A 25,803-nucleotide genomic window follows, 5' to 3' on the forward strand; every position below is an offset into this window, starting at 1 on the left:
CATCTGTGGCTGCTGGAAACTCAGCTGATGTTAGATGTGTTTTGGAGAGAAAAGAGCTAACAGATTACAACAAAATAATTTGTAGGAATACAGAAAATTTCAGTACCCCTCATGAAATAGCATTTTTCCTCATAGTTTTTGCAAGAAAACACAAATTCAGCTGCCTCAATGTTGGTCCACGACAGAGTCGCCCAACAGCTGAGGAACAGCATCTCCTCTATTTCTCCAAGGACCATAAGATCTCTCCTCTATCCTACAGTTTGAAAGGTTCCTTGGGCTGTTACAGGCAATAGCTGAGCTGTGTATTTACACTGTTGACTCAGCGTGATGCCACCTTATCATACAGATTGCAGGATTTTTGCATTTCTGTTCAGCACCAAAAGAAGCTACTACTTGACTCAGAGTCTCTTCATCCAGAAATCCGTTTAACTCAAGTACAAAGATTTGCAAAAAAAACCACCAAAAACCAAAAAGTCTAGCAGGATATATTCATGGTGATATTGGTTAAAATTTGATGCCTAAACCACGTCAAGTTCCCAGCTCCTTCACATGCAGAAACACTGAGGGTCAGTACTTTTAGCTCGCAGCGAAGGAAGGTGTAGGCACCACACACCTCTGAAAACATGGCCTGACTCTTACGTGGTTTCATTATTGAATCTGGGCATGGAGCATTTAAAATTATGGCATACATGTAGTTTTGGCAGTGGTCACACTCTTCATTTGCAGAAAGTAATTAAATCAGCAGAGCATTTTTGGACCACTCTGAAGCCAGCATCTCTGGGTTAATTGCTAGCTTTCACATTTGCAAGTGGAGTGCAAAAGTTGCTCCAAGCTCTGTTCATGCTGTTCCTGTCCCTTGCGACAATTTTATGTTGGCTTCATTTGGAGAAATCTCAGCAGTGCTTTTAAAAGGTGTTTCTGGAAGTTTCATGGTGACCTGAAATCCTGGATTTCCCCCCCAACCCAACCACACTATTGATGTATCAGTACACATTTCCACATATGAATTTCATTAGTCCATGGCAGTATCTCAGCTCTGACTTACAGGCACTGCCTCCAAGGCAGTCCTTAGCATAGGGAACTTTTGTCTTTCAATATAAAATTACATTTATGCAAATGTCCTCAAACTTGCTGTACAATAATTTAGTTTGGGTACAACGGGCTGTGAAAGTCACCTGAGCAGCTGGGTCTGTGCAAGCTGACTGAGCTTCCCTGCAGTCTATGAGAAGGTGGCTGCCCACTGCCAATATCTCAGCAAGGCCATTTAAAACCTGCAGAGATATTTCTACACAGCCTGCAACCACAGAAGTTACTGGAGTATTAGAAGTGCCCTCAGAAATATAAGGACCTACTACAAAACTGGAGGCAGCTGAGGTCAGAGTCCAAGCAGGCAGTTTCTTCTTCTCTTTGCATCTTCCTGAGTGGTGTTTTTAGACTGGAACTTGAAATTTATCTATGGTTCACCAAGGTGCTGAGCCAACTCTTTTGCTTCAGTTCTGGGGGGAAACGTATCACATCTCTCGTATGTGGTATGAAATGACTAAATGTGAATGACCCAAATGTGTACATAACTCACAGGATCTTGGAAGACATTCTGTAAATACGAAGCCTAATTATTTCCTTGCTCACTTTTATGAGCCCAGAAGACATTGTGAGGACTGAATGAAAATAAGCAGCATCGCCTTGAGTGCTCAAGCAGATGTACTTCCTCTAAGGAAACATGTCCTGACCTTGTAGGGAAAAAAAAAACCACTTTTATTTTCCAAGAGGCATATATGAAGTTCAAGGTATTAAATAACTGTAGAGCCCCAAAATAGAAAAACTCTGTTCCCCAACACCACTGAAATACTAAGGTTGGCTAAGATAGAGATTAGACCTTGAGACAAGCTAGGTTTGCAGTTTCTATGTGGTCACTAAATAGATGCCACTGGTGTGTCATCATGATCCAGCTGAGGTGCAGACACGTTCAGCTCGCTGACTGGGGCAAAGAGTGATGGAATGGAAACGAGTAGATGGACCTGATTTATTTTTCTCTGACAAGAGGTACGTGGAAGAGTTGGTTTACAGAGGGCTTCTTAAAATCTGATCCAGTTTTGCAGAAAACTTTGAAAAAGCTTTTCTTTTGGAAAGGGACCTTTAACTTTTACAACAGAGTCACATTCTGGTTTGTAAGCTGCTTTGAGCAATCTTTGCTTCCAGCACAGTCATACCTGTAGGAGCCCACTGGCTGCAACACAGAGTGCATTGTGTGCTCTTGTGCAGTACAGATAAACCCAAGGAAATACAGCAGTGTAGCTTTTCACTGTGCCTGTCAGACCTCAGGATTTTTTTCTCCAGAGTGCCTAAAGTGAAGGTCACACAATATGAGGCCTAAGCTGCTGTGCCATCGTGGGGTTTGCACACAGAAATAGTTATCCACTGGAATATGCCCCAGTGCAAGTGAGGGGCGTGTTCCAGTGGATAACTATGGGCATATCCTGTGGATAACCTTGGAATTCATGCAAGCAGAGCAGGAAAACAGCACTTAGATTTAATTTCTGTCTATAGCTAGTAAGAAGGCAGGCCATTAAAGTGACAGCTACAAGTCATTAAAATCCTGTTAGATTTTAAAAATAACTAGAGTTTGAAGAGGTGCTTCAGGTTTCCTGATGTTCAGTGCAAAATGCCTCAGGATGATTAAGTTTACAGTGTTACTTTTTTCCGGCAGTTTTTGAAAAGCAGCCTCATTTTCCTGAAGCTGTAGCAAAGCATCAGAAAAACACTGACATTAAAGATTATAAGCAACCTAGAAATCTTGTTCCACATATTTAGAAAGCAGAATCTAATTTGTATTTTTTTGTTTGGTACCTTTTTCTTTTGCAACATTTCCTTAAGTAAATACCTTGTAAACAGAAATTTTTTTTTTAATGTTTTCTGCTTCATACTCATAAATAACTGTGTGAAGGGGGGATCAGGCTACATTTTTTCCCCTGCTTGTTTGTTCCATAAACTTTTTTTTTTTCCTCAGAAAGGGAGAATTATTCAAGTTTGGAAATTTTCATGGTAATATTTACAGAAATTATTATTAGTAAGCAAGCAGTAGGACTGGATACAGAAATCTTTTTGCCAGTTCAGGCACTAACAGCTACGACAGCACAGCGGTGCAGGGAAGAGTAAGTGTGAGGACTAGTGGGAGGAGACTACTCAGTGGTTTTAGAGAATGAGGGATGGTAATGAGACCTTAAGGCAAGAAAATGGATGTAGTATTGAAAAAGGGCAAGTAAATCAAATCCTGTTAGTAATGGACTCAGGACTGGCAATGAGCTGTAGAGGTGATATCATTCTCCTCTCTGCTCATACTCAGTTTCCCAACTTGAAGCTTTCATAAGCGAAATGCCATTAACCTCCAGCTTATTATACAGTGGAATGATATCACATAGTGAAGAGGCAGCAATTATCTTGTCCTCTTATGCTCCCTTCTCATGGCATCTTCAGGAATACACAGGAAAGTATGAACCCAGAGGATGAAGTGGATGAGTTCCTGGGCCGTGCCATCGACGCCAGGAGTATTGACCGGCTACGCTCTGAGCACGTGCGCAAGTTCCTCTTAACATTCAGGGAGCCTGACTTGGAGAAGAAGGTACTGTGCTCTAAAAACCATTGCAGCATGTCATTCAGGCTTGTTATGAGTTTGAATTCTCCTGCGTAAGGTCAAACTTCTATATTTATAGGTACAACTAGTGTTTTGGTGCTGGAGGTGGAGCTGTGGTCTTAAAACATCCATGCTTCGTCATGGAAACCTTAATATACGTGTTCCTGGAAAGTCACAGTCATTTGAAGGGAGCACTTGCCAGGAAAATGAAGCCATTTCTATCAGACACAGATAAATATGCAATGATGAGCATTAAAGGGAATTCAGAATAAGCTACGTTGTTTCTCTGACTTTGAGGCATCCAAACTGAGATTGCAGTCCCACTGAGCTCCCTCAAATCACTGGTGAAACCCACTTTAGTCACCCTGAGTACTATTAGGGTTCTTTGGGATGCAATCTCTACTCTGGTCATTTTTGGGAGCTCATTTTAAGCAACAAGTACAGTTCTCTATCCCACAAATGTGAGAAAAGGGAGAAACAGATGTAGAGGCCCCAAATAGCCAATTACTTCCTGATTTGGTTTCAGAGACTGTTGTTGTGAGGCAAAGATCAGTTCGGTTTCTCTATATAATAGAGACAACATCAGCTCTAGGTGGATGCAAAGTTAAATTCATTCCAGTCTAGAGGTACCCAGATGCTATTATTAAATTATTATAAAAACTGGTGGGTTTAATTGCCCAAAGAAAGTCATCCCTTTTTCTCTTTTTTTTTAATCCAAGCACAGATCCTTGGATGCTTGAGTGGTCTTCAGGTTAAACTCATTATTCAATGGAAAAAGCTTTGTAATAAGTTTGCACTGATTATGTTATAATTCTATTTAGAAACAGTCTTTCCATGACAGGAAAGACACCCTACTGCAAAAGCAGACCTTTGAAGGTTTTACAGCTGTTCAATTAATCAGTGTGGGACTGGATAAAAGCTCAAGCACGTAATTTCCCCCCACCTCCTTCCCTTCAATTTTATAGCTGAAAACAGCCAGGGAAATTAGTGCTCACCTGTTCAGAGCACCTTTTATTTTGTGGTTCAAACATTGAGACTGTCTGTACTGAGAACCGTACTCCAAGCTAAATAAAGCATTGCTGGGAGTTGGATGCAGCTCCCGTGTGACCGATATGTTGACAAGTAGTTGGAAGGAGCAACTGTGTGAAAGCCTCATCGTCCTGGACAAGTCAAGCCATCTGCACAAAATGCACAGTGTCCTCATTAGCAGCACTTGTCCCTGTTGGGGAAACTTCCCATGGAAGAAGTTTAGGCCTGATGGCGGTGCCATAGAATCTTGGTCCCAGTTAATGCGTTTCTGTTCCCTCATGCAAGGAGTGGTTGGTGAATCCTCTCTCCACCCAGCTCTGTGGGTTTGTTCCCTGGCCTTTGGGTGTGTTCAAGCCCTTACAGCTTGCCCAGGGAGAAGGGGAGTTTGTGGTGTTAGTTGTTTGCTACCAGCACTGCTTTCCAAGGACCTAAACAGAAGCCAAGTAAGAAGTTTTTGCGAAGAGAAGGCAGGCAGCCAGATTTCCCACTAACATAGCTGTTTGTGTTTTTGCAGTACTCCAAGCAGGTGGACGACAGGTTTGGAGCCTACGTGGCTTGTGCCTCCCTAGTCTTCCTCTTCATCTGCTTTGTTCAAATCATAATCGTGCCACAGTGAGTATCCTTTCATCCCTTAGCTCCCATCTGCTCCCCTCCTCTATTGCAGCCTACTTTTCTTTGTTTTTTTACTTGCGAATTCAGAACACCAAGGGGAAGAGAAAAATCCTTAAATAATTCATGCTCAAGTGATGCGTGGTTCTTATTGTTTTCACTCATTTCTAGTGCAGATTAAAACCTCCTCACTGACATGGGAGGATTTCTGTTTTCCCGGTGTGATTTCTCTTATAATTTATCTCCATCTTAGGAAATTCAGTTCAGCACATTTATAAGCCTGTGGAAAACAAATATCACTAAGTAGGAAGGATTGTCTACGAAGCCATAGTACACATTCACAACACAAGGCTTGGCTGTCCTCTTATCTGTTGTGTGGAGGACAGGGAGGTGAAAAACCATCACAGCCTCATTGCTCAGAGCACTGAGGTCGCAGGGGTGCTTAACAGCTGAGGCATAATGTCTCATACGTTCGTTCTTCTGGACTCAGAGCAGCAGTGCAAGAAGAGAGACAGAGAGGGAGTTGAGCTACCCATGCCTAACCTTTGAGTGGCTCACTCCAGGTTTAGGGGTTGCAGTCATTTCTTTTCCCAGGCAAGAGTGGCATAAGCTCCACAGTGCTCTTGCAGTAGTCTGCAGATTTCTCTGCAAGGCACAGGATAACCCACTAGATCTTTCCTAGCAGTGAGCTCTGGAGACGTGGTATTTCTTCTCACAGAGTTCTTTAAAAATCCCTTAAAATTACAGCATGTGGGCATTTCCTGTGCTCTGGTTTAGCAGCAATATCATTCACTGAGCATCGCTGTGTTGGAAGTAAATTTGGAATTAGTAATTTTTAATCTGAAGAACAAGATCACAGAAGCTCTGAAAATGCTCCAAATTTATCTTCATTACAAGAAGACAAAAAAATTGAGGAGAACTCCAGTACTATTTTATGCCATTACAACTGCTTTCTGCTTCTGTTCCTACCACAGATCTTTTTGGAGTAGAGATTGGTTTGTAGTATTAAGATCAGATACTCAGAAGGTCACAGAAACAACATGTAGTCTGATGTTTGTCATTCACTCTCCCAGGCAAGGGTGCTCACAGAAAGATTGAATCAGCAAAATAACAAATGCGCTGTGTAAACAGACAGGTCTGCTTTGGGAAAATAGAAGTGAAGCTGGAAGAGGCTGAAAATTGAAATTAGATCATTCCCAGAAATAAAAGCATTGTTAATTACATCCAGAAATGTACTTTGAGAGTAACTCATTTATCAAGGGCTTACACTTTGGATTTCTGGATGTTGCTGCTGTGACTTCACACCTGCAGAGGCCCTCTACCAGCCTTGTGTTGCTCATCAGACTCCCTAAGCAGCCACTAAACTGTCTCCATAAAACCCAGTTTAACATTTAAATGACAGCTTGACAATTTCTGATGTGTGGCAACCATATGGCTGCCTCCTTTGTATTACACAGGAGCCGATCCCTTATGGCAGTGTGGTGTAAATGTGCTGCTCAGTCTCCCTCCATGCTGCCCATAGGGTGGCAGTCGGGAGTTTTTTGGAAGTTCTAAAGTGTCCTTGACCAGCCTGGCCTGTTTGAAATGTGATTTGGTTCAAGAGTAAATAAAATTCCATGTTTTAACTGCAGGTTAGATATACTTTCCTTCACGTTTTGGTTTGGTTTTCCTTATGTTTCAATTGCATAGCTTTGGTCTTTTACTGAAGGTAGCAGTTAAGCAGCAACTGAAACCACAGGTGTATATGTGTCACCATCAGAGTTTCATGAAAGACACACTGTGGAATTTGAATCTGAAACTAGAGACAGAATGTCAGTGATCATTTATGATGATAAAGAGGAATAGCTTTAGCGTATTTCACAAAGGCTCAAACAGTGAATTAGCAAGTACAATTATCTTAGTAGTCATGAGAGAACACAGAAACCAGCTGGCTTTGGTGTGGTTGGCCTCAATGTCACATCACAAGAATACTTCCTTTAAATTATGAACAAGACTCACTCCTGGGAGGGGGCCTATCCTGTCACACTGAGACCAATCACCAGGAAATTGGTGTTGACTATCTCCGTGATTAAAACAGATGAAAATACGTAGTACAAAGCTGGCCCCGGGATCCTCTTTGTACTTCAAAGTTGGGAGGAGCAGGAACCTCTCTAGCTGGCCGAGCTAAGCCTGTTTTCCCAGACTGTTCTCCAGCCGTGGTTCCTCCCATCCCATGCTCGAGGCAGAGCACAGAGAATGGTGCCACACCAACATTCCCTGTGCAAGCACAGGTAGCTATTCCCAGTGGGGCTATTCCCACTCAGCTGCACTGCAGCACTCAGCCCCACCTTCCTTCCCAGGGGTGCCTGCCCACAGCCAGCCGGGAGCCGACCTGCCACAACAAGTTGTTCTGTCACCTCCTCTACCATATGAAATGTTTTTCAGTCCCACCACTGTCACCCCAGCAGGAAGGTGATTGCTATAGAAGATGCAGCATTCTCTGCTCTGCAGCCTGCATGAGTAATTCTAAATAGGACAGAGTATCTGTTGGTATTCAAGGCACCTCATGTCTCCTACTGCTGTCCTAATTGGAAAGCCTGTGCAGTGTGTCATAGCTTGTAAAAATGTTGTGTTCTGGAGAGCAGAGCTGTGGCTATTCTATATTGTGTGCATTTAAAAAACAAAACAAAACAAAAAACTCAACCACCTCTCTTGATTTCAGCTCTACGTTTATGCTGGGTTTTTTCCTGACCTGTTTCCTGATCCTGACCACAGTGGTGTTTGTTTCAGTCATTTACTCCTGTGTAAAGGTGAGTACTGTGGTTTCTTTGTAGAGTGCTCTGCCTAAAATAACTGGATCAGCAGTTTGTTTCTTCAGCTAACAGAGCATGTTTTGTTAGCCTTCCTTTCCACACATTGTGATAAGGGTTACAGAAAAAGCCTTTGATAAGGCAGAATGAACTGCACACAGATGTTAGGGTTGGCATCTCTTTAGCTCAGCAGAAGTAATCACTCTGTGGATCTGCATGTCTATTAAGTCCCCTGCAGGCACTCTCATATTGATATAAGAAGAACACATTTTCCAGTGTGGAACGAAACACTGACCATTCGTTTCCTCCCTGTAAACTTCCTGCGGAGTTGCCTGTGTGCTGGCCCCTGCTACATATGCATGTTTGGGTAGGCAGATAATCAGAAGCAGAACATCATCAAGGAAAAATGTCCTGGAGGGAATTAAAAGCCTTGAACATATAGAAGTTTATCAGCCTTTCTCAGATGAGTGTACAGAGCTTCCAATATTCAGTGTGCTCTTTCTTATAACTGGCTTTAATCAGCAAAGAAATACATTGTGTGAAGTCCAAAAACACATTAATTCTTCCTGTCAGCCTGTGGTAAATTGGCACTGAGCACTGTGGGAAGCATGATGTGCTCATCTTTTGCACTCAAAGGTATTTCTATTAAAATGTTGATGTATTTGCAGTTTTGGGGATCCTTCTAGTCAAGCACTGTCTGAACGTGGAATATGCTCGGATTTGGGCTCCTTAGCCTAAGCTCAGCTTTGTTCCCCAGAGCCTGGAATAAAATAGTTTGGTAGTATTATGTTTCCTGCAGAAGGAACAGTGGGATAATGGATAATGTCAGGCAGATGATTTGCCTCACTTTAATTATCTTCTCTGTGCCATTTTCAACAGTTGAATGTGGGTGCTCTTGACAGACTTGCACCTTATATGTCTTTTTGACTTTTGAAAGTTAGATTTGGAGAATTAAGCTTTGCCTTCTTATATAATAATTGCTGCAAATTGTTCCCAATGAAATAAGCTTGAGGTTTCTATTTGAACTTAACAATTCACTCACAGGGTTTCTCTTGGCCTTATGGCAATTTTAAATGGAGCCTAGTTTGTAAGTAAGTGCAGCATCCCATTGTTCCTGCTTTTTTACCAGCAATGAGACCTAGCATCAGAAATAACAGGGCTAATAGGAAGGCTTGGGCTGGGAAATGGTACCCAAAGATGCCTGGTTATACTTGGTGAGTCCATTACAGGTGAGGATGTTATTGACTATCATTAGTTTGTAAACTGGTATCAGCAGTTAATGTGATTAGCAGTTAATTAACGACCAGTGTGAAAAGCTTTTGGTCACAGCCACAAAGAACTAGGAAAGTCAGTGCAGAGCTGTGCTGCCTCCTTCTGCTGCATTGGCACTGGCAGCACATCCCAGCACATTACCAGACGAGCAGAGCCACACACCAGCTCTGCTGGGGCAAGAGCTGTGGCAGACTTGGAACTCTGAAGCATCTGAGCTGGATGACTTGCAGCCAGATACATTCCAAGGCTCGCAGCTGTGTCACCCGCTGGCATTTATGGACTTAGGTTGTTTCCACATACTGACAGCAGCACTCGATTCTCCTGTCATCTGTCAAAACTTTTGGTTTTGGTTTGGGCTTCTTGGTTTAAAATTACCAGTGATTAATTTAAAAGGCACACAGGATTTTACATGTGACTCTAGACAGATGTTCAATCTTGCTTTCTTTGCCTTGATCTTCCAAATTCATGTAGACGAAGAGGTCTCTTCAGTGGTGCCTGCAACTGTTTTCAGGCCGGCTTTGCCTCAGTGCACAGGCTTTGGAAACACGAGACATCAGAGGAAATTCAGACTAATATCGGAATGTCAGGATTTTTCTGAAGGTCCTTTTATTTCCAACGATGACATTTCAGCGTGTTGGCCCAGCCCCACAGCATGCTCACATATAACATCCAGCGTGGCCAGAGCCTTCTGTGCACAGGTTGCAAATACTGAGATTATTGGACCTTCTTGCTCTGGTGCCTTTTTGATTTTCCCTTTTTAGTGCTCCAGGTTCACCTCTGCTGACAACATCTGATTATGAGGGGGCTTGTTTAGGGAACAGGTACTTCCAGCTTGTTATCCATGTGTCTGATGGCAGCAGCTCCTAACAGCTGCAGCCTACTTCTGTCATTGAAGATCTTGGTGTTTCAAGTCTGAGTTTTTTAAGCAATGGGTTTACCTGGACCATGGCTAAGGGGTGTTCCTTTATTTCTTTATTTCACTTTCTCTAGGAAGAGATACATACGGAAGGAAGGCACTTTTACAGATCGTTTAGATGAAATTTAAAGACACGGGAATGTCAGCATTGTTTGCTTTGTTTCACATACCAATATGTTTTGCATACCAGTGGTTCATTCCACACAAAGCTGGAAAGCAGGTGTCCACCCCAGGATATCAGCATAAGCATAACTTTTGCCTGTTTGCTGTGCTGTTACACGATAAGTGTCTCTTTTTATTTCCTCTTTCCAGCTTTCATGTGAGGTTTTCCCTCCCTGTTTCGGCCTCTCCATCTCTGGCTTTGACAGTGGCCAGCAGGCTCTTTCTGAACAGCTCGATCATGTTTTATTTTCTTTTGCTGTCATTATTATCTTCCACTATAAAATTCTCCACGGACTAGAAGTTGATCCTGGAACTGCCAGCACAGCCAGCTTGGCTTTCCAAGTTTCTTCAGCTGTAATAAACAAGAGAGTTCCAGTTCTTCCCTTTGATGCTCCACGAAGACTTGGCCACCGTGAGATGGTGTCCCTTCCCAGTAGAGTCTAAGGTCATGGGAACCATGGTCCCTTCACAAATACTCTGCTGACAGACATCTGTTTTGCTACTAACTTACCAAGTTCGTGTTTCTTAAAATCCTTCAACTTCTCGTATCTACACTGCTGTGTGGAATTCAACTTCTTGCATGGCCCTGGGAGCACATATGAGAGAAATTTCAAATTATCTTTTATGAGAAAATAAGTTTTTTCTGTTGCTTTACATAGGTGTACTTTTCTTACCTGTTTCTTTGGCTCTCAAAGCTGGTCTAGATGCTCATAAAGTATTTGGGTTTTTTTCTCAAGCAGGGGGAGAAAAAACCCTCTGAAAACTGTACTTTTTTAATAGACTAATAAATCATTGTGAAATAAGTTACATAAATGGACTTGCAACATCCAGTTGCCTGGAGATGTTGTGCTTTACTCCAGAAGTATCTTAATGTACTTCAAAATGACTCAAAGGCTTTTATTACAAATTGAAAAATCAGAACCTAAAGACCTCATCTCACAACGCAACAGCAATTATCTAAGCAGTTTTCCATGTCCACAATATGTGTTAAGAACACAAAAAGGAGAAATATTACTCTTCGGTCCTAAATCAGCTGTTATTGCAAAGTATGGGTTTTACTTTGAGTAATTTTGTCACGCAAATGACACCTGGATTTATGCATTTCAATCAGAATGAACTGGAATCAACCAGACAGTCCTATTTTCTTTTTCCCACTGTCTTTATTTTACTTTACATGGGGATTTTCAGAGGGCTAATGAGTGACCTCACACTTGTGTGGCTACCCAAACATGGATCTCAGCTGCCCAAATGGGTCACTTTCTTTCTTTCAGGCTCTGTTCTCAGTAGTGCAGATCCCAGCTTGGAGCTGCCATTTCATCAGACCTTCCCTCATCCTGTTCTTCACTCAGCAAGACTGAGTCTCTCTAAGAGGACTAGGTGATGTTGGACAATACAACCCAAGCAATGGTGCTTGGATTTTCAATGTACTGTAATGTCCTGATTTCCTGCTTCTTTCCCAAAGAGAGAAGGGATTTTATTTTCTTTTTTTCTGGAAAATTAGAAGGAAAGTAATCTTCTTTTATTTTTCCTCTTATATGCTATACCCCTGACTTGTGACTGATTTTATGGAGGGAGCACTGCCAGAGTGCAGCTGAATTGTCAGGGCTGAGAGAGGTCCCTTATGTCTATCATAGAAGTCCTCCAAGCTGCAAGTATTCCTGGTCTCTGTAGAAAGGGGACGGTGTGACTTACATTACAGGGCCTCCATGAATGTTGTTCACGAGGCAGAGGCTCCTCAGATGCACGGCATGATTGTGCTGTTGCACTCTCTATTGCAGTCCTGACCTCCCATGGATTTTGGCATTGCTTTCTTCTTCAGGACTTTTTCCAGCTGTACATGTTTACTGACCCAAAATTTTTCCTAGTTTACCAAGTAGTGAGAAACAATGTTAATACAAAGAAAAAATGTTTTCGTTAGAATTTAAGTGTCTTCCACTGATGACTTTGCGTGATATCTCAGGCTTGGTTCGAATTCAGGCTTTTTTTGGATCGTTGGCATCAGGGGCTTGAGCCAAGATCCACAATGAAGAACTCCCAAGTTTTATTTTAGGTGCCTGCTTTCCCAGAGATTACAGATAGAGGTTAGGTTCCTCAGTACCTCTGTGGAGCTTGGCCTTGAGGCCTAAACAAAGGGGTGGCAGAAAAAACCTGTCCTGCTCTATTCCAGTGAGAAAACTGCCTAAATGCACTACAGATCCTCCTTCTCCTTCCAAAACCTACAAAGGTTAGAGCAGAGGAAAGCCCCATTGCATTTTCCATATACCTGTGCTGGTAGGGATCTGTTAGCTGATGTCTGTGTGGAAGCAGCTGGACACGGTAGGGCAAAGAGATATTTTGGTTCATGACTTATCAACAGAGGACTTTTATATCAGCAAGGTTTATTTCTGAAAGAAAGGTATTTCCCTTTGTTTTGCAGTGGTTGCCACTGAGCCTGAAGGATTGCATAAGCTTTCAGAGAACTTCAGTCAATCCTCATTCAGTGTAAATAAGTCACAGCCCCACTTTCCCATTTGCCCCGGTCCCCCACAGAGCCTTGTCCTCTCCTCTCACCTGGAGTTAGCTGGATTTTTGTGTGTGTGCTGGTAGCAGGTGAAATCAGCTCTTTCAAAACTCTTGCCTCAACCTCTCCCTCCTTCTGCAAAAGTCGCCAGCTAATCAGCGCTCTGGCCGCTCCAGCACTCCGTAATTACATTGTAGGGCTGCTGTGTGGGAAGCACAGCACTGACAAAATGTTGCATCTCCAAAGATGTAAGAGTGAAGGATAAAAGGAAAAAGCAAGACTTTTAATAGAAACATTAGTCATAGTTAAATTGCGGTGCCGCGGCGCTGCGCTGCTGGTTTCTTTGTGTCTCTAAAAATACCCTCTAGTGGCTTGGTTATTCATGCAGGGAGTAAGGGAAGGGAGAGTTGGCTTCTGGAAAAGCTTTGGCAGTCCTGGGCAGAGCCCCTCTGCCCTGGCAGGGTGGTGTGGACGGGCAGGGCACTGTGGGGATGAGAATATCGCATGGGAGCGGGTCAGGGCACGAGGGTTTCCTGCCGTCCATCTCACATTGCTCCAGCCCCGAGCTTGCACTGGCACAGTGAAGAGAAAGGGTTGGTTTCTCTGTCTCCTGGACTCTCTTGTAGCCAGTGCAATGCAGGGAGGCCTCACACCATGCTGAGGGGTGATCCTTGCTGCGAAGGGTGCTGGGTTAGTCTCCACTTTAACACACAGGCTGTCCCTACCCAGAATATGATGCAGCACCTCAAGCAGAGCTCGCTGGCGGCCAGCACTCATTAGCCATTAGCAGAAAGCTTCTAGGTCTGCTGGTGGTGAGTCACTGGGACAGTCTGGCTGGGGGAGCTCTGTGATCGCCCTCACCCGCCGTTATTTTTAGCCCCGTGTGTGTGTGTGGTGCTCAGTGCCACAGACCAGCCAAGGCCAGATGATTTCTGCAGCGCCTTTCCGAGGGTCTGACAGATCACAAGGCTTGCCAGGGCTGTTTAACAGTCTGTGTCTGAAACGGCACCAGAAAGTCCTACGATATGCCCTTGTGATCAAAGGGATGTGACGTGTATATTCATTTCTGCTTCTTTTAATTTTTGCTCCAGTGATTTCCAAGCTCGAGGTCCTGGCTATTTCAGTTACAGATGGCTTCTGGTTTGATTCTCACGGCAGGATGAGCACAGCCCTGCAAGCCATGCTATTTGGGCTCAGGAGTCATCACTCCCATTAGGAAGGCCTAAGTAGGTTTGGTCAGCCAGCTTGGCCTGGTGCCACGAGGCAGTCACACACCCTTGTCCCACATCTCCCATCACCACCCTCGACCCCTGTGCAGCACCCCCACAGACCCACGCTGAAGGATGTGGGCAGCTCAAATGCAGGTTGTAATCTGTAAAATAATGGGTTTACTTGTTTATTTAATTGTATTTTTTTCCCACATGCAGCTTTTCCCAGTTCCTCTCCAGACTCTTTCTAAGAAGATTGTACAGTCCAGGACCAATAGTACCTTAGTTGGAGTCTTTGCCATTATCCTGGTTTTTCTATCTGCCTTTGTCAACATGGTAAGTCCATTAATTCCTTTTGATTCCCTCAGTTTTGCATGGTTTTCTTACTGGTGCTCTGCATCCTTATGATCCTAAACCCACTGAGTTTTATGTGATCCTGCCTGGTGCTCACAACATCTGAGGTCAATTCCCTTTGTTTTCTGAGCACAGAAAACAAACAGGAGCCCAACAGCTGCATCCCCATAGCCCATTATATGCCTGGCACTGATTTGTGCCCTGGTCCTTTTCTGATTCTTTAAATGCTTCTGCTGCAAGTATAGGAGCCAACCTGAGGCGTATCCCTGCGGGAAGGGCTGGCAGCACGAGGCTGATGCAATAATTTAACTCCCACCACACAGAGTGGGACATAAGTGTTGCGTGGGCTCTGCGCCAGCCTCTGCATGGTGCTGCATCCTGCTCCCAGTGCAGGGATCACCCAATGGGGACGCTGATGACTTTGCTTTGAGTTGCACTTTTGGGACTGAGGTGGTCTGGCTGTGCTGATTTCAGGGTCAGAGAAAGATGGGCTGTCCTCTGGAGCCCTGCAGCCATTGGCTTCTCGCTTCTACAAATGACTTTGTCTGAATGTGTTTTAAGGAAACCACTTGAATATTTCCTACTCTGCGTACATCTCTTTCATTTTTTAAGACAAAGGGAAAGAGCAGGTGAAACGGGCCTGGGTTTAAGCTCTGAGCTCAGAGGTAGCTACAAAGACTTCATGTGGCCCTCTGGTCCTCTCAGCTCTGGCCCCAGCTGGGGCAGTGCTGACTTGCACTGGCATGGACAGGCTTGAACACCTGAAAATCAGACCACTGATTGCTCTTGCCTCAGCATCCCTATATATACACAGCAGAGATTTAGGAACAATTCTATGCTCTGAGCTACTTGAATGGGAGTGGCATTGGCCCCATCACTGCCTTCCCCCATAGTCACCTGCAAAGGGCTGGTGTGGGCTGCTGAGCACCATGCAGAGATTAGAGCTTGGGTTTTGTGCATAATGTGGGATTCTTTGCATCCATGAACTGCTTAGTGTGAACATCAGCAAAATGGACAAACAGAGCAGCACAGGAAGGAGATCAGAATGGGCCTCTGCTGCTTCCTCAGCATAACAAAGCCTTTAAACCTTGCTGCTGAAGTCTTCCCGGTAGAAAGACCCCCAGCAGAAGCTTTAGACATGGCAGGGGAAAGTTATCAGCTCAAAAATTCCCATCAGCAGAAAGAGAGCAACAGAGCAGGGCCGTATCACAGACAGCAGGATATTTCTGTATGTGTAATATCTACAGCCCCTCTGCCTGTGAACCTCCCAGCATAAAGTTGTACCTAAAGTTAAGCATGCAGCTAGCTTTCTGGAGTGCACAGCCTGGATTTTGTTAATTAACATTTTGGGGGAGAAAAAACATAGCCATTGCACGTGCAGTAAAACATAAGCTGATGATTTCATGTTGCGTATTTTACACATTGCTACAGCCATTTCCATGGGTTTTTTTAACTGATATAAGCTATTTTGTTTTCTTTTCCTTGTCTGTGCTGTGGAGCTTAATACTATCTTTTTTTCCAGTTCATGTGCAGCACTGTGGATCTTGCCAGCTGCATGGCTGCTGAATACAACATCACTCCTGACCGGGTGGACATTTGCCTTATCAGCAACCTGACTTCCAACTACAGCCTGGGCACATTGCAGGGATTCTGTGACAGTCCTTTGCCCAACTGCAACTTTCCAGAGGTATTATGGAAAAATGGGTTTCAGAAGGGTGGTCTGGAAAAAGGCTATAAGACCTGTGTGATAAATCTCAGTGATTCTGAGGAAAGGAATTTGCTCCTGACTGGCATTATAGAACTGGCACAAGCTGCAACACTCAAACTTTAGTGTCTGAAGTTATTATCATGAGTCCACATTAATGTTTAAGATCCTTCAGGGCTGAATAATCAGTAGGCTTTTATAATTATTGGATCCTGCCTGTAGCTGGAGAAATGGCCTTTCTCCATGAGGTCCTTAATGGCATGAAGAGCTGCAAGTCATTTCAAAGGAGTTTGTGGGTGCTGAGTTTTACTCGAAAATCCGTTCCCTGAAAATCCGTGTCTAGTCATAGACACTTCTCTCCATTGTTTTATATTCTGATGAAAAACTTTTCTTATATATTCTTTCAAAAGGTATGGTAGGTACTGACCTCAGACAGGTTAGCAACCCAGAAGGTGGTCTGCTTCAATTTGCAAATGCAATTCCTACCTCTTCAGAGAAGGAAAGGAAAAAAAAACCAACAAACAACCCAACCCCAATAAGTTTTACACACTAGTAGAGTACTTTGCCCCCAAAAAAGTCCTTTTTACATAGCTATTCAATATCTTTCTCTGAGTTTTTAGGTCATGGCTGCTACATGTGTTCTCTACTGGAAACTGAAAAGGAAAAAAAAATCTGTCTAGGATGGGGGCAGAATTTATGTCAAGGTCATCTGGGTTTATGGGGACCTGGCAGATCTGATACCATCCAGATATCCAAGCGTCCCACTGAATGCATTTCCATTTAAGCTCACAGGAATGTGGTCCATATTTGACTCAGCATGGTTTCTGAGACCACCATTAATGTGACTTTCAAGTTTGCAGAGGCTTTAGTGCGTCTGCAGAAAGAGCCAGGGGCAAAACCTGGCACAGCGGAGAACGAGAAACAGTCTGTGCCCATCATGAACTTGTAAGGAGTGTTGGTTCAGGACAGGGAGGGGTTTTAAGCCATGCCAGTCAGTGGGGTAAGGAGCAGGGAGTCCCTCCCCTGTGCTCTGCAGGGCACAGGTTGGATCTCCTACGGGTGTTGCCTCTTGCTCCCAGCGTGCGTTCAGGAGATGGTGGGGTCCTACCCCTCAGTCGCAGGGAACATCCACCCTTTCTCCAGAAACTGAAGAGTCGAGCACAAGCTGTACAAGTTATTTTGCCTAATTTAATATATCAGCAATGACTATTAATAAATGAGCTCAGAACATGAGCGTATTTCTACTTCAGCTAGGGCTTGCTTTTAACTGAAAGGATGGATTGCCTAAGGCATATGATACAGGGTTTTTTTTGCCAGAAATAGGCCTGTCCAGGCAGAGTGGCAGCTTAAATCTTCACAGATTTGATAGCAGGAAGGTGATGGGCTGGATAACATGCCTCTGTTTCTTTTACATTCATGAAGTCTTTCCCAGGAGCCATAAATGGCACCCTCAGTCTGCAATCACATTTGAGAGCACTGGCATGGTAAACACTCAGCTCTCTGGCTGGCAGAAGCTGCTGCCCCACCACGTGTGGCAGAGGTTCTCCAGTACCACCCCCGTGCACATCTGGAACTGCTGGCCGGAAAAAGGATCATGGTGATGGGCCTCAGGGTCTGTGTCCAGCCTGTTTCCTGCCAGTGGAGTCAGTGTGTCACCTCAGCAGTGACAGTACTTTCCCGTTGGTCTCAAGAGGGTTTCTGTCCTGGTGTGTCAGTTGCTGATAACCCTTGATCCTGAGTGTTGTGCAGATACACAAATTCAAGTCCAGAATTTGGCCTTAAAGTACAAACTATTCCAGCATAACTGGGTGATTCTTTCTGCTGGTTCAGTGCCTGTGTCCAGGGCAAACCTACATCACAACCTTGGGTGTACAGCTGCGAGCCCTGTGCTCTTCAGTGTGAAGCACGTAACACCTGTAGCCTGGGAGAATCCCACAGACAGCCCCAGGTGTACATGTTTCGTCAGCTCAACTACATAACTCCCAATCCCTTTCTATCCCTCTGTTTAGTTTCCTTTGTTTTCAGTTTTGATTTATCCAGCTGACACTCATCTCTCTTCTGTTTTTTTTTTCCCCTTTTTGTCTTTATACAGTACTTTACCTACAGTGTCTTATTGAGTCTCCTGGCCTGCTCTGTGTTCCTTCAGATCAGCTGTATTGGAAAATTGATCCTTATGTTAATCATTGAATTTATATATGTTCTCATTGTGGAAGTGCCAGGGGTCAACCTTTTTGACAATGCAGATCTCCTGGTTACAGCTAACACCTAGTAAGTGCCTTTCACTTCTGAAATCTTCATTTCTTTCACCCAGTGATTTCAGTGTGGCATTAAGTGGATGGGAGTGCCAAGGCTGTGGTGCAAGCAAGGGAGGGGTGTGGTAGCAGAGAGGGCATGGCTGTAAGCTAAAGGCTTTGCCAGTGCTACTCTCCACCTCTGAAGAGCTGGAGAGTACTGTTCCCTTTAAGATCTTTTTAATGTGGGACTTGACTAATGAACTATCTAATAATAACAGAATGTAACTGGAATCAGAGTGGATCTGTGTTTCTTTTTTCCAGAAACTGGGAGCTGTAGTTAGTCATTCTTATTTCTTCTGGTATTACAGTCCCAATATAGAAATGTCATTTCCCAAAAAAGAAAAAAAAAGTCCTCCAACAAACTTGAGTTGGCTCAAGGATGTGATAATAAACCACCACGATATATCAAACCCAGCTTGGGGTGGTGGAACGGTGGTGTTTGATGTTTGGCCAGCGATCTCCTGCCAGTTGCTGCTGGACAAACATCAGCATTTGAAAAGCCAGTGTCACAGCTGGGCTCAGCACAGTTCCCAGCAGAAGGGCCTGGGGCTAAGTGGGAGTAGACAGTTGCCCTTTTACTTACAAAAGGTAGTTTGTGATCAGCAGGTCACACATTAATCATGGTGGCAGCCTCCTTCCACTGACATGGTTACCCCTCTCCCGAGGGTCACACCAGGGAGGGAAGTTTGGCACATCCACAAACCCGCCCTGCTCCACAAGTTTTGTTTCTTGCTGGGAATTGTGTGGTTGTGTTAACTCCTTGTTTTGATGATTTCCCCTTGTAGGCAACAATTGTACTTGAATGTGAGTCAATCAAATTATGCCAGTTTAGGTGAGCTATTTGTCAAGGGTGATTGCTATTGTTGCTCCTGCCTTGGACAGGAGGGTGGTTGAGAAGATTCCCATGGCCCTCCCCAGTGCTGTCTTGGGTATTATGAAATGGTTTGTGTAGTTGCTCAACTTTCCTGATGGTCATTAACCCTTTCAAGCACCTGGTTACTTCTGTCCTTCACATGAATATTCCATGATTCTGTGATTCCTGTGTGCCCAGTTAATGGATGTATAGCTTTTGCTGCCATTGACAGCACTGACAGTAATCACTTAAGTTATTTTGTTCACTCAAGTGAAAGAAATTAGGCAGGAAACCCCATGGAGCTTTCTGTGGGGAGTTATAGGGAGAATGAGGTTTCCTTCCTTTTTATTGAGATGTTATGTGTTCCATCAGCAGAAGCTATTTAGCATTTTCTAACACAATTAGTGAAAAAAAAAAGCATTTTGTATCTCAAAATATAATTTCATTCTTGTAATTCAAGCACTAAGCGAAATTACAGCACTTGGAAGTATAATTTACATCACTTCACAATCAAAATGTCAGTAATAAAGTGGAGAAGGTTAGCATGTTTTCCCAGAAATAGCTTTCTGTGATGCTGTATTATCTCTCACTAAATGGTATTTGTGTCGTGGTTTAACCCCAGCTGCAACTCAGTCCCACACAGCCACTCACTCACTGCCCTGTGCTGGGATGGGGGAGAGAATCAGAAGGGTAAAGGTGAGAAAATTTGTGGGTTGAGATAAAGACACTTAACTGGGACAGAAAAGAGAGAAAATAATAATACTGGTAATAATGATGATAATAATAAAATAGTTAGAGTAGACAAAACAGGTGATGCACAATGCAACTTCTCCCCACTTGCTGAACGATGCCCAGCCAGTTCCTGAGCAGCAGCCCCTGGCCAGACCTCCCCCCAGTTCACATGCTGAGCGTGATGTCATATGGTATGTATGGAATATCCTTTGGACAGTCAGGGCCAGCTGTCCCAGCTCTGCCCCCTCCAAAGATCCTGTGCCCCTCCAGCCTGGTGGGGCTTGAGTAGCTGGAAAGTCCTTGACTTAGTATCAACACTTCTTAGTGACACTTAGGACATCAGAGTGTTACCAACATTATTCTCATACTGAATGCAGAGCACAGCATTACACCAGCTAGGAAGAAATTTAACTCTGTTCCAGTGGAAACCAGGACACTGTTTTGTCCAAAAAACTCCTTGGATGGCTATTTATTCCCCCAATGTCTGGCAGCCCATTTGTGTGTTGTGGGAAATGGGAGCTCAGCATGTAGCACATAGTTCAGAGATGGACCTTGTTGTCCAGCTGATACTAAAAAAAAAAAGGCCACCATGACCTCATACTGCTTTAATTGGGTGCCCATTGTAGCTACATAATTACTGTCTGCTCTGCAGCCATTATGGTACTCTGACTAATTAGAAGTGATGCAGATGTCACTTCACACTTCTGTGTACAAACCAACCCAGCATGCATCCAGCTGAAGGGCTGATTATAGCACGTTGGGACTTGCTAGACTTGACTGCGGGGACACACCAGTGTGGTGACACATGAAGTGTAACTGGATGCACAGAGATGTTGTCATGTTACCTTTTCCCTGGGTGGAAGATAAAATTAATGTGTTGGTTTTAAAGCTGTGATGGAGCACTGTGGTCTTGTAAGTTGAGTTCCTGCACAGTGAAGCCCCAAGAGCTTTGCCCAGTGATTTGTTCATCAAGCCCATCGTTTCTGTCCAAGCTGTGCTCTGTGATTTAGAGAGCTGTCTGTCCTTGCCATCGTGGCTGTGAGATGTGAGATGTTCCTGTCCTATGGGAGCTGTCCCCAGAATGAACTGCCTTTCCTGCTAAAAATGTGCACTTAACTTGAGCAGGAGTGTGTTTAGCAAGCTTCTCTCTGATACCTTCCAGTAATTAAAGAGCCATCTGCCACTGGAAATGTCTGTTCCATGGGGGAACAACCTACCAATGTAACACCAGTATTGCTTGCACTGGGCATCTTCAGTTGTCCAAAATGTCGTTGTAAATACTGGGTTTGCTGCATTTCATGGTCCCTGCTGAGGATTTTAGAGCACAGTGAACTGGTAGCCCCAGTACGAAGGGTCTGATCTGCTCTGCTCCCATCATAAGACAGAGTGATAATGGGGAGCAGTGAGTCATCCTAGTCCAGGTAGTGATTTAGGGGAGCAGGGGAATCATGCTGCATGTGGGAAGTGTCTCCAGCTCCAACTAGATCCAGCCTTTAATGTGGGAGGCCTCAGGCATTTCAAACTGGGTCTGTGTCCAAGCACTCATGTTCAGTGCTGGATCTGGCCAAGAGGCCATGCAATAGGTTGTGTGCAAGACAACAGTGGGGTGCATAATCCGTGTCAGAAGAAATTACATGCTCAGAACTGCAGAAAATGTCTCAGAACAAAGAGGGTTAGAGAGTCACTATGCTTTTATTTTTGGATGTTATGCCCAGTTAGGCCCCCTTGGCTATTTTGATCTTGATGATTTCTATCTCTGGTTCTGAGGTTCCCACCAACCCCAGAAAACTGTGGCCTGAAGCTCTCTAGAGAGCTGTGAGATTCTCAAGCTAAACATGTATCATGTTAGTAGCCTGCAAAGTTCCAGCTGCATCAGTGACAGTACAGTAATTTTACCACTGATCTCCTGTTTTCCATTTAAATGGTGTTTTAAAAGATGCTTGTACGTGGTTCTCAGCCACCTAATACTCCACCCACACTCGAGAAGGAACACAGCAGCATTAAGCAATCAGTCAGGAGCTCAGACAGCTGCTACCTACCAGAAAGCTGCATTCCATCCTTTCACTGTCAAAGAGCTCACCCTCCATCTTCCCCAGAAGCTCTGCTTCACACAAGCACGGCAGTGTAGTGAATAGTAATAGATAGGAATGTGCACTTTTGTGTAGTACCCAGAGCCGGGCACAACGCTGATGGTGAGGAACTTGCAGAAGAAGGGAGCAGGATTAGAGTTAAAGGAATTAAACACATCTCCCTGTCACAATAAATGGAGAAGAGAGGAGCTATCCCTCACAAGATATTAGCCCAAAGCTTTCTTCCTTAGGTCAAATTTTCCAGTCTGACCTAATGAAGTAGTGATGGATGCACAGGCATTTGCCAAGCATCCCACACTGATATTAAAATCCCAGATGATTCTTTCACTGTTAATGCTTCTTAGATATTTTAATCACATTAACCATGTCACACCATCACTGTGGATTTTTGAGTGTAGCTCACTCAGGAGCCCGTTCTTCTCCTCCCCTCCCATCTTTCAGTAGTTCTGTGCTTTCAAAGGGCTGCAGCCCCACACAGTGTTAGAGGTGCCACACTGCAGAGGTGCTGTGCAGTGAAGTGCAGAAGGTTGAGTGCTGCAGGGAGTCACTCTCCTAACCTTGTGTTTGTGCTTTTTTTTTCAGCGTGTCTGCAAATAATACATCATCATGGTGAGTCACTTTGGCACGAAATGTTTTTATGGGTTTTTGTTGGTAGGTATTTTCTGTTCACAAGGTGCAGTATCAGCATGTTAACTCACCAGCAGTGTCTGGTATTTGACTATGCATTGCTGTGAGCTGGTACAACACAGTGCAGATCACCTAAGTGGGCTGAGTATTGCCCTTTTGTGTGTACAGCTACTCTCAGAGCATCCTCTTTCCTGTGGGACTTATGTCAGCTTTCTCTGTAGAGTGTCTCATAGCACTTATTTGTAATACAAGTCAAAGGTTTTAACAAAATAATTTCATACTGTAATTCATACTTGACAGTTTCTATTTGCGTGCTTGTCAGATGGGATAGGAATGTGCCTTAGTGCCCTTTTCAGCTTATAAAACACTTAGAAAATAAAGACCATTAAGAAGTGACTAATCAGAGAAGCTGCAAGTGCAGAACAGTTGCAGACTTCCAGAGCTGGGAGGCTGGGGGAGCCACTGCAGGTGACGCAGTGAGGAGCTGTCACCATTTCGGTGTTGCCACACTGAAAGTGTATGGCCATTCTCCAAAAAGTGGCTTTTGAATTGATGGTAACCCTTTCTAAGAAGTTGGATTACATTTCCAATTTCCAAGTCCTTTCAAAACCAGCACCCATGAGCCAAAGTCTCCAACTTTTTGCAGGTACTGTTTGTCCCTTTACCAACAGGGGCTTTGAGGGGAAAGAAAATTATCCTTTTCTTAAGCCTGGTTAGCCTTGAAGTGGGAACTGCAAAGCGTGGCAAAGCTGTGTTCCTCCACTAACTGGGAATTTCTGCCTTTTCCTTGGCTGCAGCTCCCCAGTGATGACACGAGTGGCTCTGAAGATTGTGACCCCTGTCATCATTACTGTCTTTGTCCTGGCGCTGTATTTGCATGCCCAGCAAGTGGAATCCACTGCAAGGCTTGATTTCCTCTGGAAGCTTCAGGTTAGTGGGTGTTGGCTGTGCTGGAGGATCACACAGTCATTGGCATTAATATAGAACTACTGTACATACTCTGTGCTTCTTATCCCAGTTATTTACTTCAACCCTTTGTTTCCTTGTAAATGCACTTTGGATGGTCCCCGCGGTAAAGGGTTACAGATCTGAAGGTCGAGATTAATGAATCTGGGCAACTGAGCTGTTACTGCTGCAGGAACCTGTAATGTAACAGAATTTCTAAATATGGGAAGCTCATATTCACTGCTGAATTGCTTCACAGAGTTCAGTGAGCTTTAGTTTGCTGTGTTCAGGGGTGTGAAAGATTCACATTTGCATTTTCATTCACTTTCCTGTTAAGCAGTGGGAACTGGCTCGATGTCCAGCCTTCATTAGCCCCGGGCAGCAGCACTGGATAACCAACACACTGGATAATGCCACACTGTGCTGCTGTCCCTGGGTTCACTGTTAATGTTTTCACTGCTTGTGCCCACGAGTGATGCTGGGGCTGGGGAGCCACAGGACTGCAGGTTTTGTATAGATTTTTTACCTTCTGGGTGGCAGAACATCGTTCTAATTATAGGTCTTTGTGGCTTGAGTACGAGGCACTGAGGAAGCAACAATTAATTAAAGCTCCTTGGGAAGCAGATAAACATTGTTATCCTCATTTATAAATGGTAAAACAATGGAAGGGGGGAGCCAAGAGATTACCCAGTTCAGGGCCCAGAAATACAACAACGCTGGATTCTGGCATTATTCTGTGCCTGCTTTTACATGTGTGCACATGAAGAGATGGACCATCTTCCACTGCAAAACACAAGTCTCTGCCTCTCCCTGCTTCTGCCCTCCCGTGCAGCTCTTCCTCTGTTTCTGTCATCCCTGCAAGTTCAATTTCAGCTTTTTTACCCTCCCCAGAGCAGTTACCAAAAGAGTAAGCACTGTCTGTCCCTCCTACACTAGGCCACTGAAGAGAAAGAAGAAATGGAGGAGCTGCAGGCCTATAACAGACGCCTCCTCCACAACATTTTGCCAAAGGATGTGGCAGCCCATTTCTTGGCTCAGGAGCGGCGAAATGATGAACTGTACTACCAGTCCTGTGAGTGTGTGGCTGTCATGTTCGCCTCCATAAGCAACTTCTCCGAGTTTTACGTGGAGCTGGAAGCCAACAACGAAGGGGTGGAGTGTCTGAGGCTGCTCAATGAGATCATTGCTGATTTTGATGAAGTAAGTCACAGAAGATCTGGGTGGACGGAGCGAACTGAATCAGTGAGTTTAGTTGGGCTTTGCTGAGCTCCTGAAGGAAGGTGGTTTATCAAATCTTTGTGCCATGCTTGCCATCTCCTTGCTCTAGAAGTCTTTATTTTTTTTCCACATTAAAATCCCCTTTATTCCCTTGTTGCTCCTCCAAATATCTAATCCCCATTTCTTCCTACACCTTCAGTAGCGGAGGCTCTGTCCAGTACTGTGTAGTTCTTGTACCAAGGCAAGGCATGTGGCAAAGACATTTACCAGCATCTCTGTGTTTGTCAAGGTTTATTTGCTTCTTTTGCTCTTGTGAAACAGATAATAAGTGAGGACCAATTCCGGCAGCTGGAGAAGATCAAGACCATTGGCAGTACCTACATGGCGGCGTCAGGACTCAACGACTCCACTTACGACAAGGAAGGGAAGACACATATCAAAGCTCTGGCTGATTTTGCCATGAGATTAATGGACCAAATGAAATACATCAATGAACATTCATTCAACAACTTCCAGATGAAGATAGGTAACGTCCCCATGTTCACAGGATTGCGTGTAGGCAGTAGTCATTCTGGGCTGGGGGTTTCATAGAGAGTAAAAACCATAGATCTTACCTTTCCTGTACAGTGATGTGAATAGTCTTGTGCCTGGTGGCCTCTTTGCCCTCTGTGCAACATCACAGCAGGTGTGTGCTGATTTCCAGGTGAGCAGCTTGCTTGTTAGCCAGATGGAAAATAAACCTTATCCTGTTATTTGGTGCTAGAAAGTAGCTCTGGATTGAGCAGGTCCAGCCTGAGCTGCCAGTCAGGAAGGCATAATGAATCAAGGCAGCCAACTTTTTTTTAAACATTTCTTTCCCCCCAGTTTGG

At 44.2% G+C, this 25,803-nt stretch overlaps 1 protein-coding gene across 2 annotated transcripts in view; it reads left to right on the plus strand.

The window, feature by feature from the left end:
• Positions 1-25,803, plus strand: part of ADCY5 (adenylate cyclase 5) — a 206,168-nt gene that overhangs the window by 176,068 nt on the left and 4,297 nt on the right. For both annotated transcript variants that reach the window (XM_027885097.1, XM_027885098.1), the window contains 10 exons: positions 3,475-3,619; positions 5,175-5,272; positions 7,971-8,058; positions 14,336-14,452; positions 15,993-16,157; positions 18,268-18,443; positions 22,727-22,753; positions 23,569-23,701; positions 24,653-24,916; positions 25,256-25,460. In XM_027885097.1, coding sequence (XP_027740898.1) covers positions 3,475-3,619; positions 5,175-5,272; positions 7,971-8,058; positions 14,336-14,452; positions 15,993-16,157; positions 18,268-18,443; positions 22,727-22,753; positions 23,569-23,701; positions 24,653-24,916; positions 25,256-25,460 — 1,418 coding nt within the window. The remainder of the gene's footprint in view (positions 1-3,474; positions 3,620-5,174; positions 5,273-7,970; positions 8,059-14,335; positions 14,453-15,992; positions 16,158-18,267; positions 18,444-22,726; positions 22,754-23,568; positions 23,702-24,652; positions 24,917-25,255; positions 25,461-25,803) is intronic.

This window comes from Empidonax traillii, unplaced genomic scaffold (assembly GCF_003031625.1).
Source record: "Empidonax traillii isolate 1590-97213 ecotype Southwest subspecies unplaced genomic scaffold, ASM303162v1 scaffold161:size1573837, whole genome shotgun sequence".
NCBI classification, from domain to species: domain Eukaryota; kingdom Metazoa; phylum Chordata; class Aves; order Passeriformes; family Tyrannidae; genus Empidonax; species Empidonax traillii.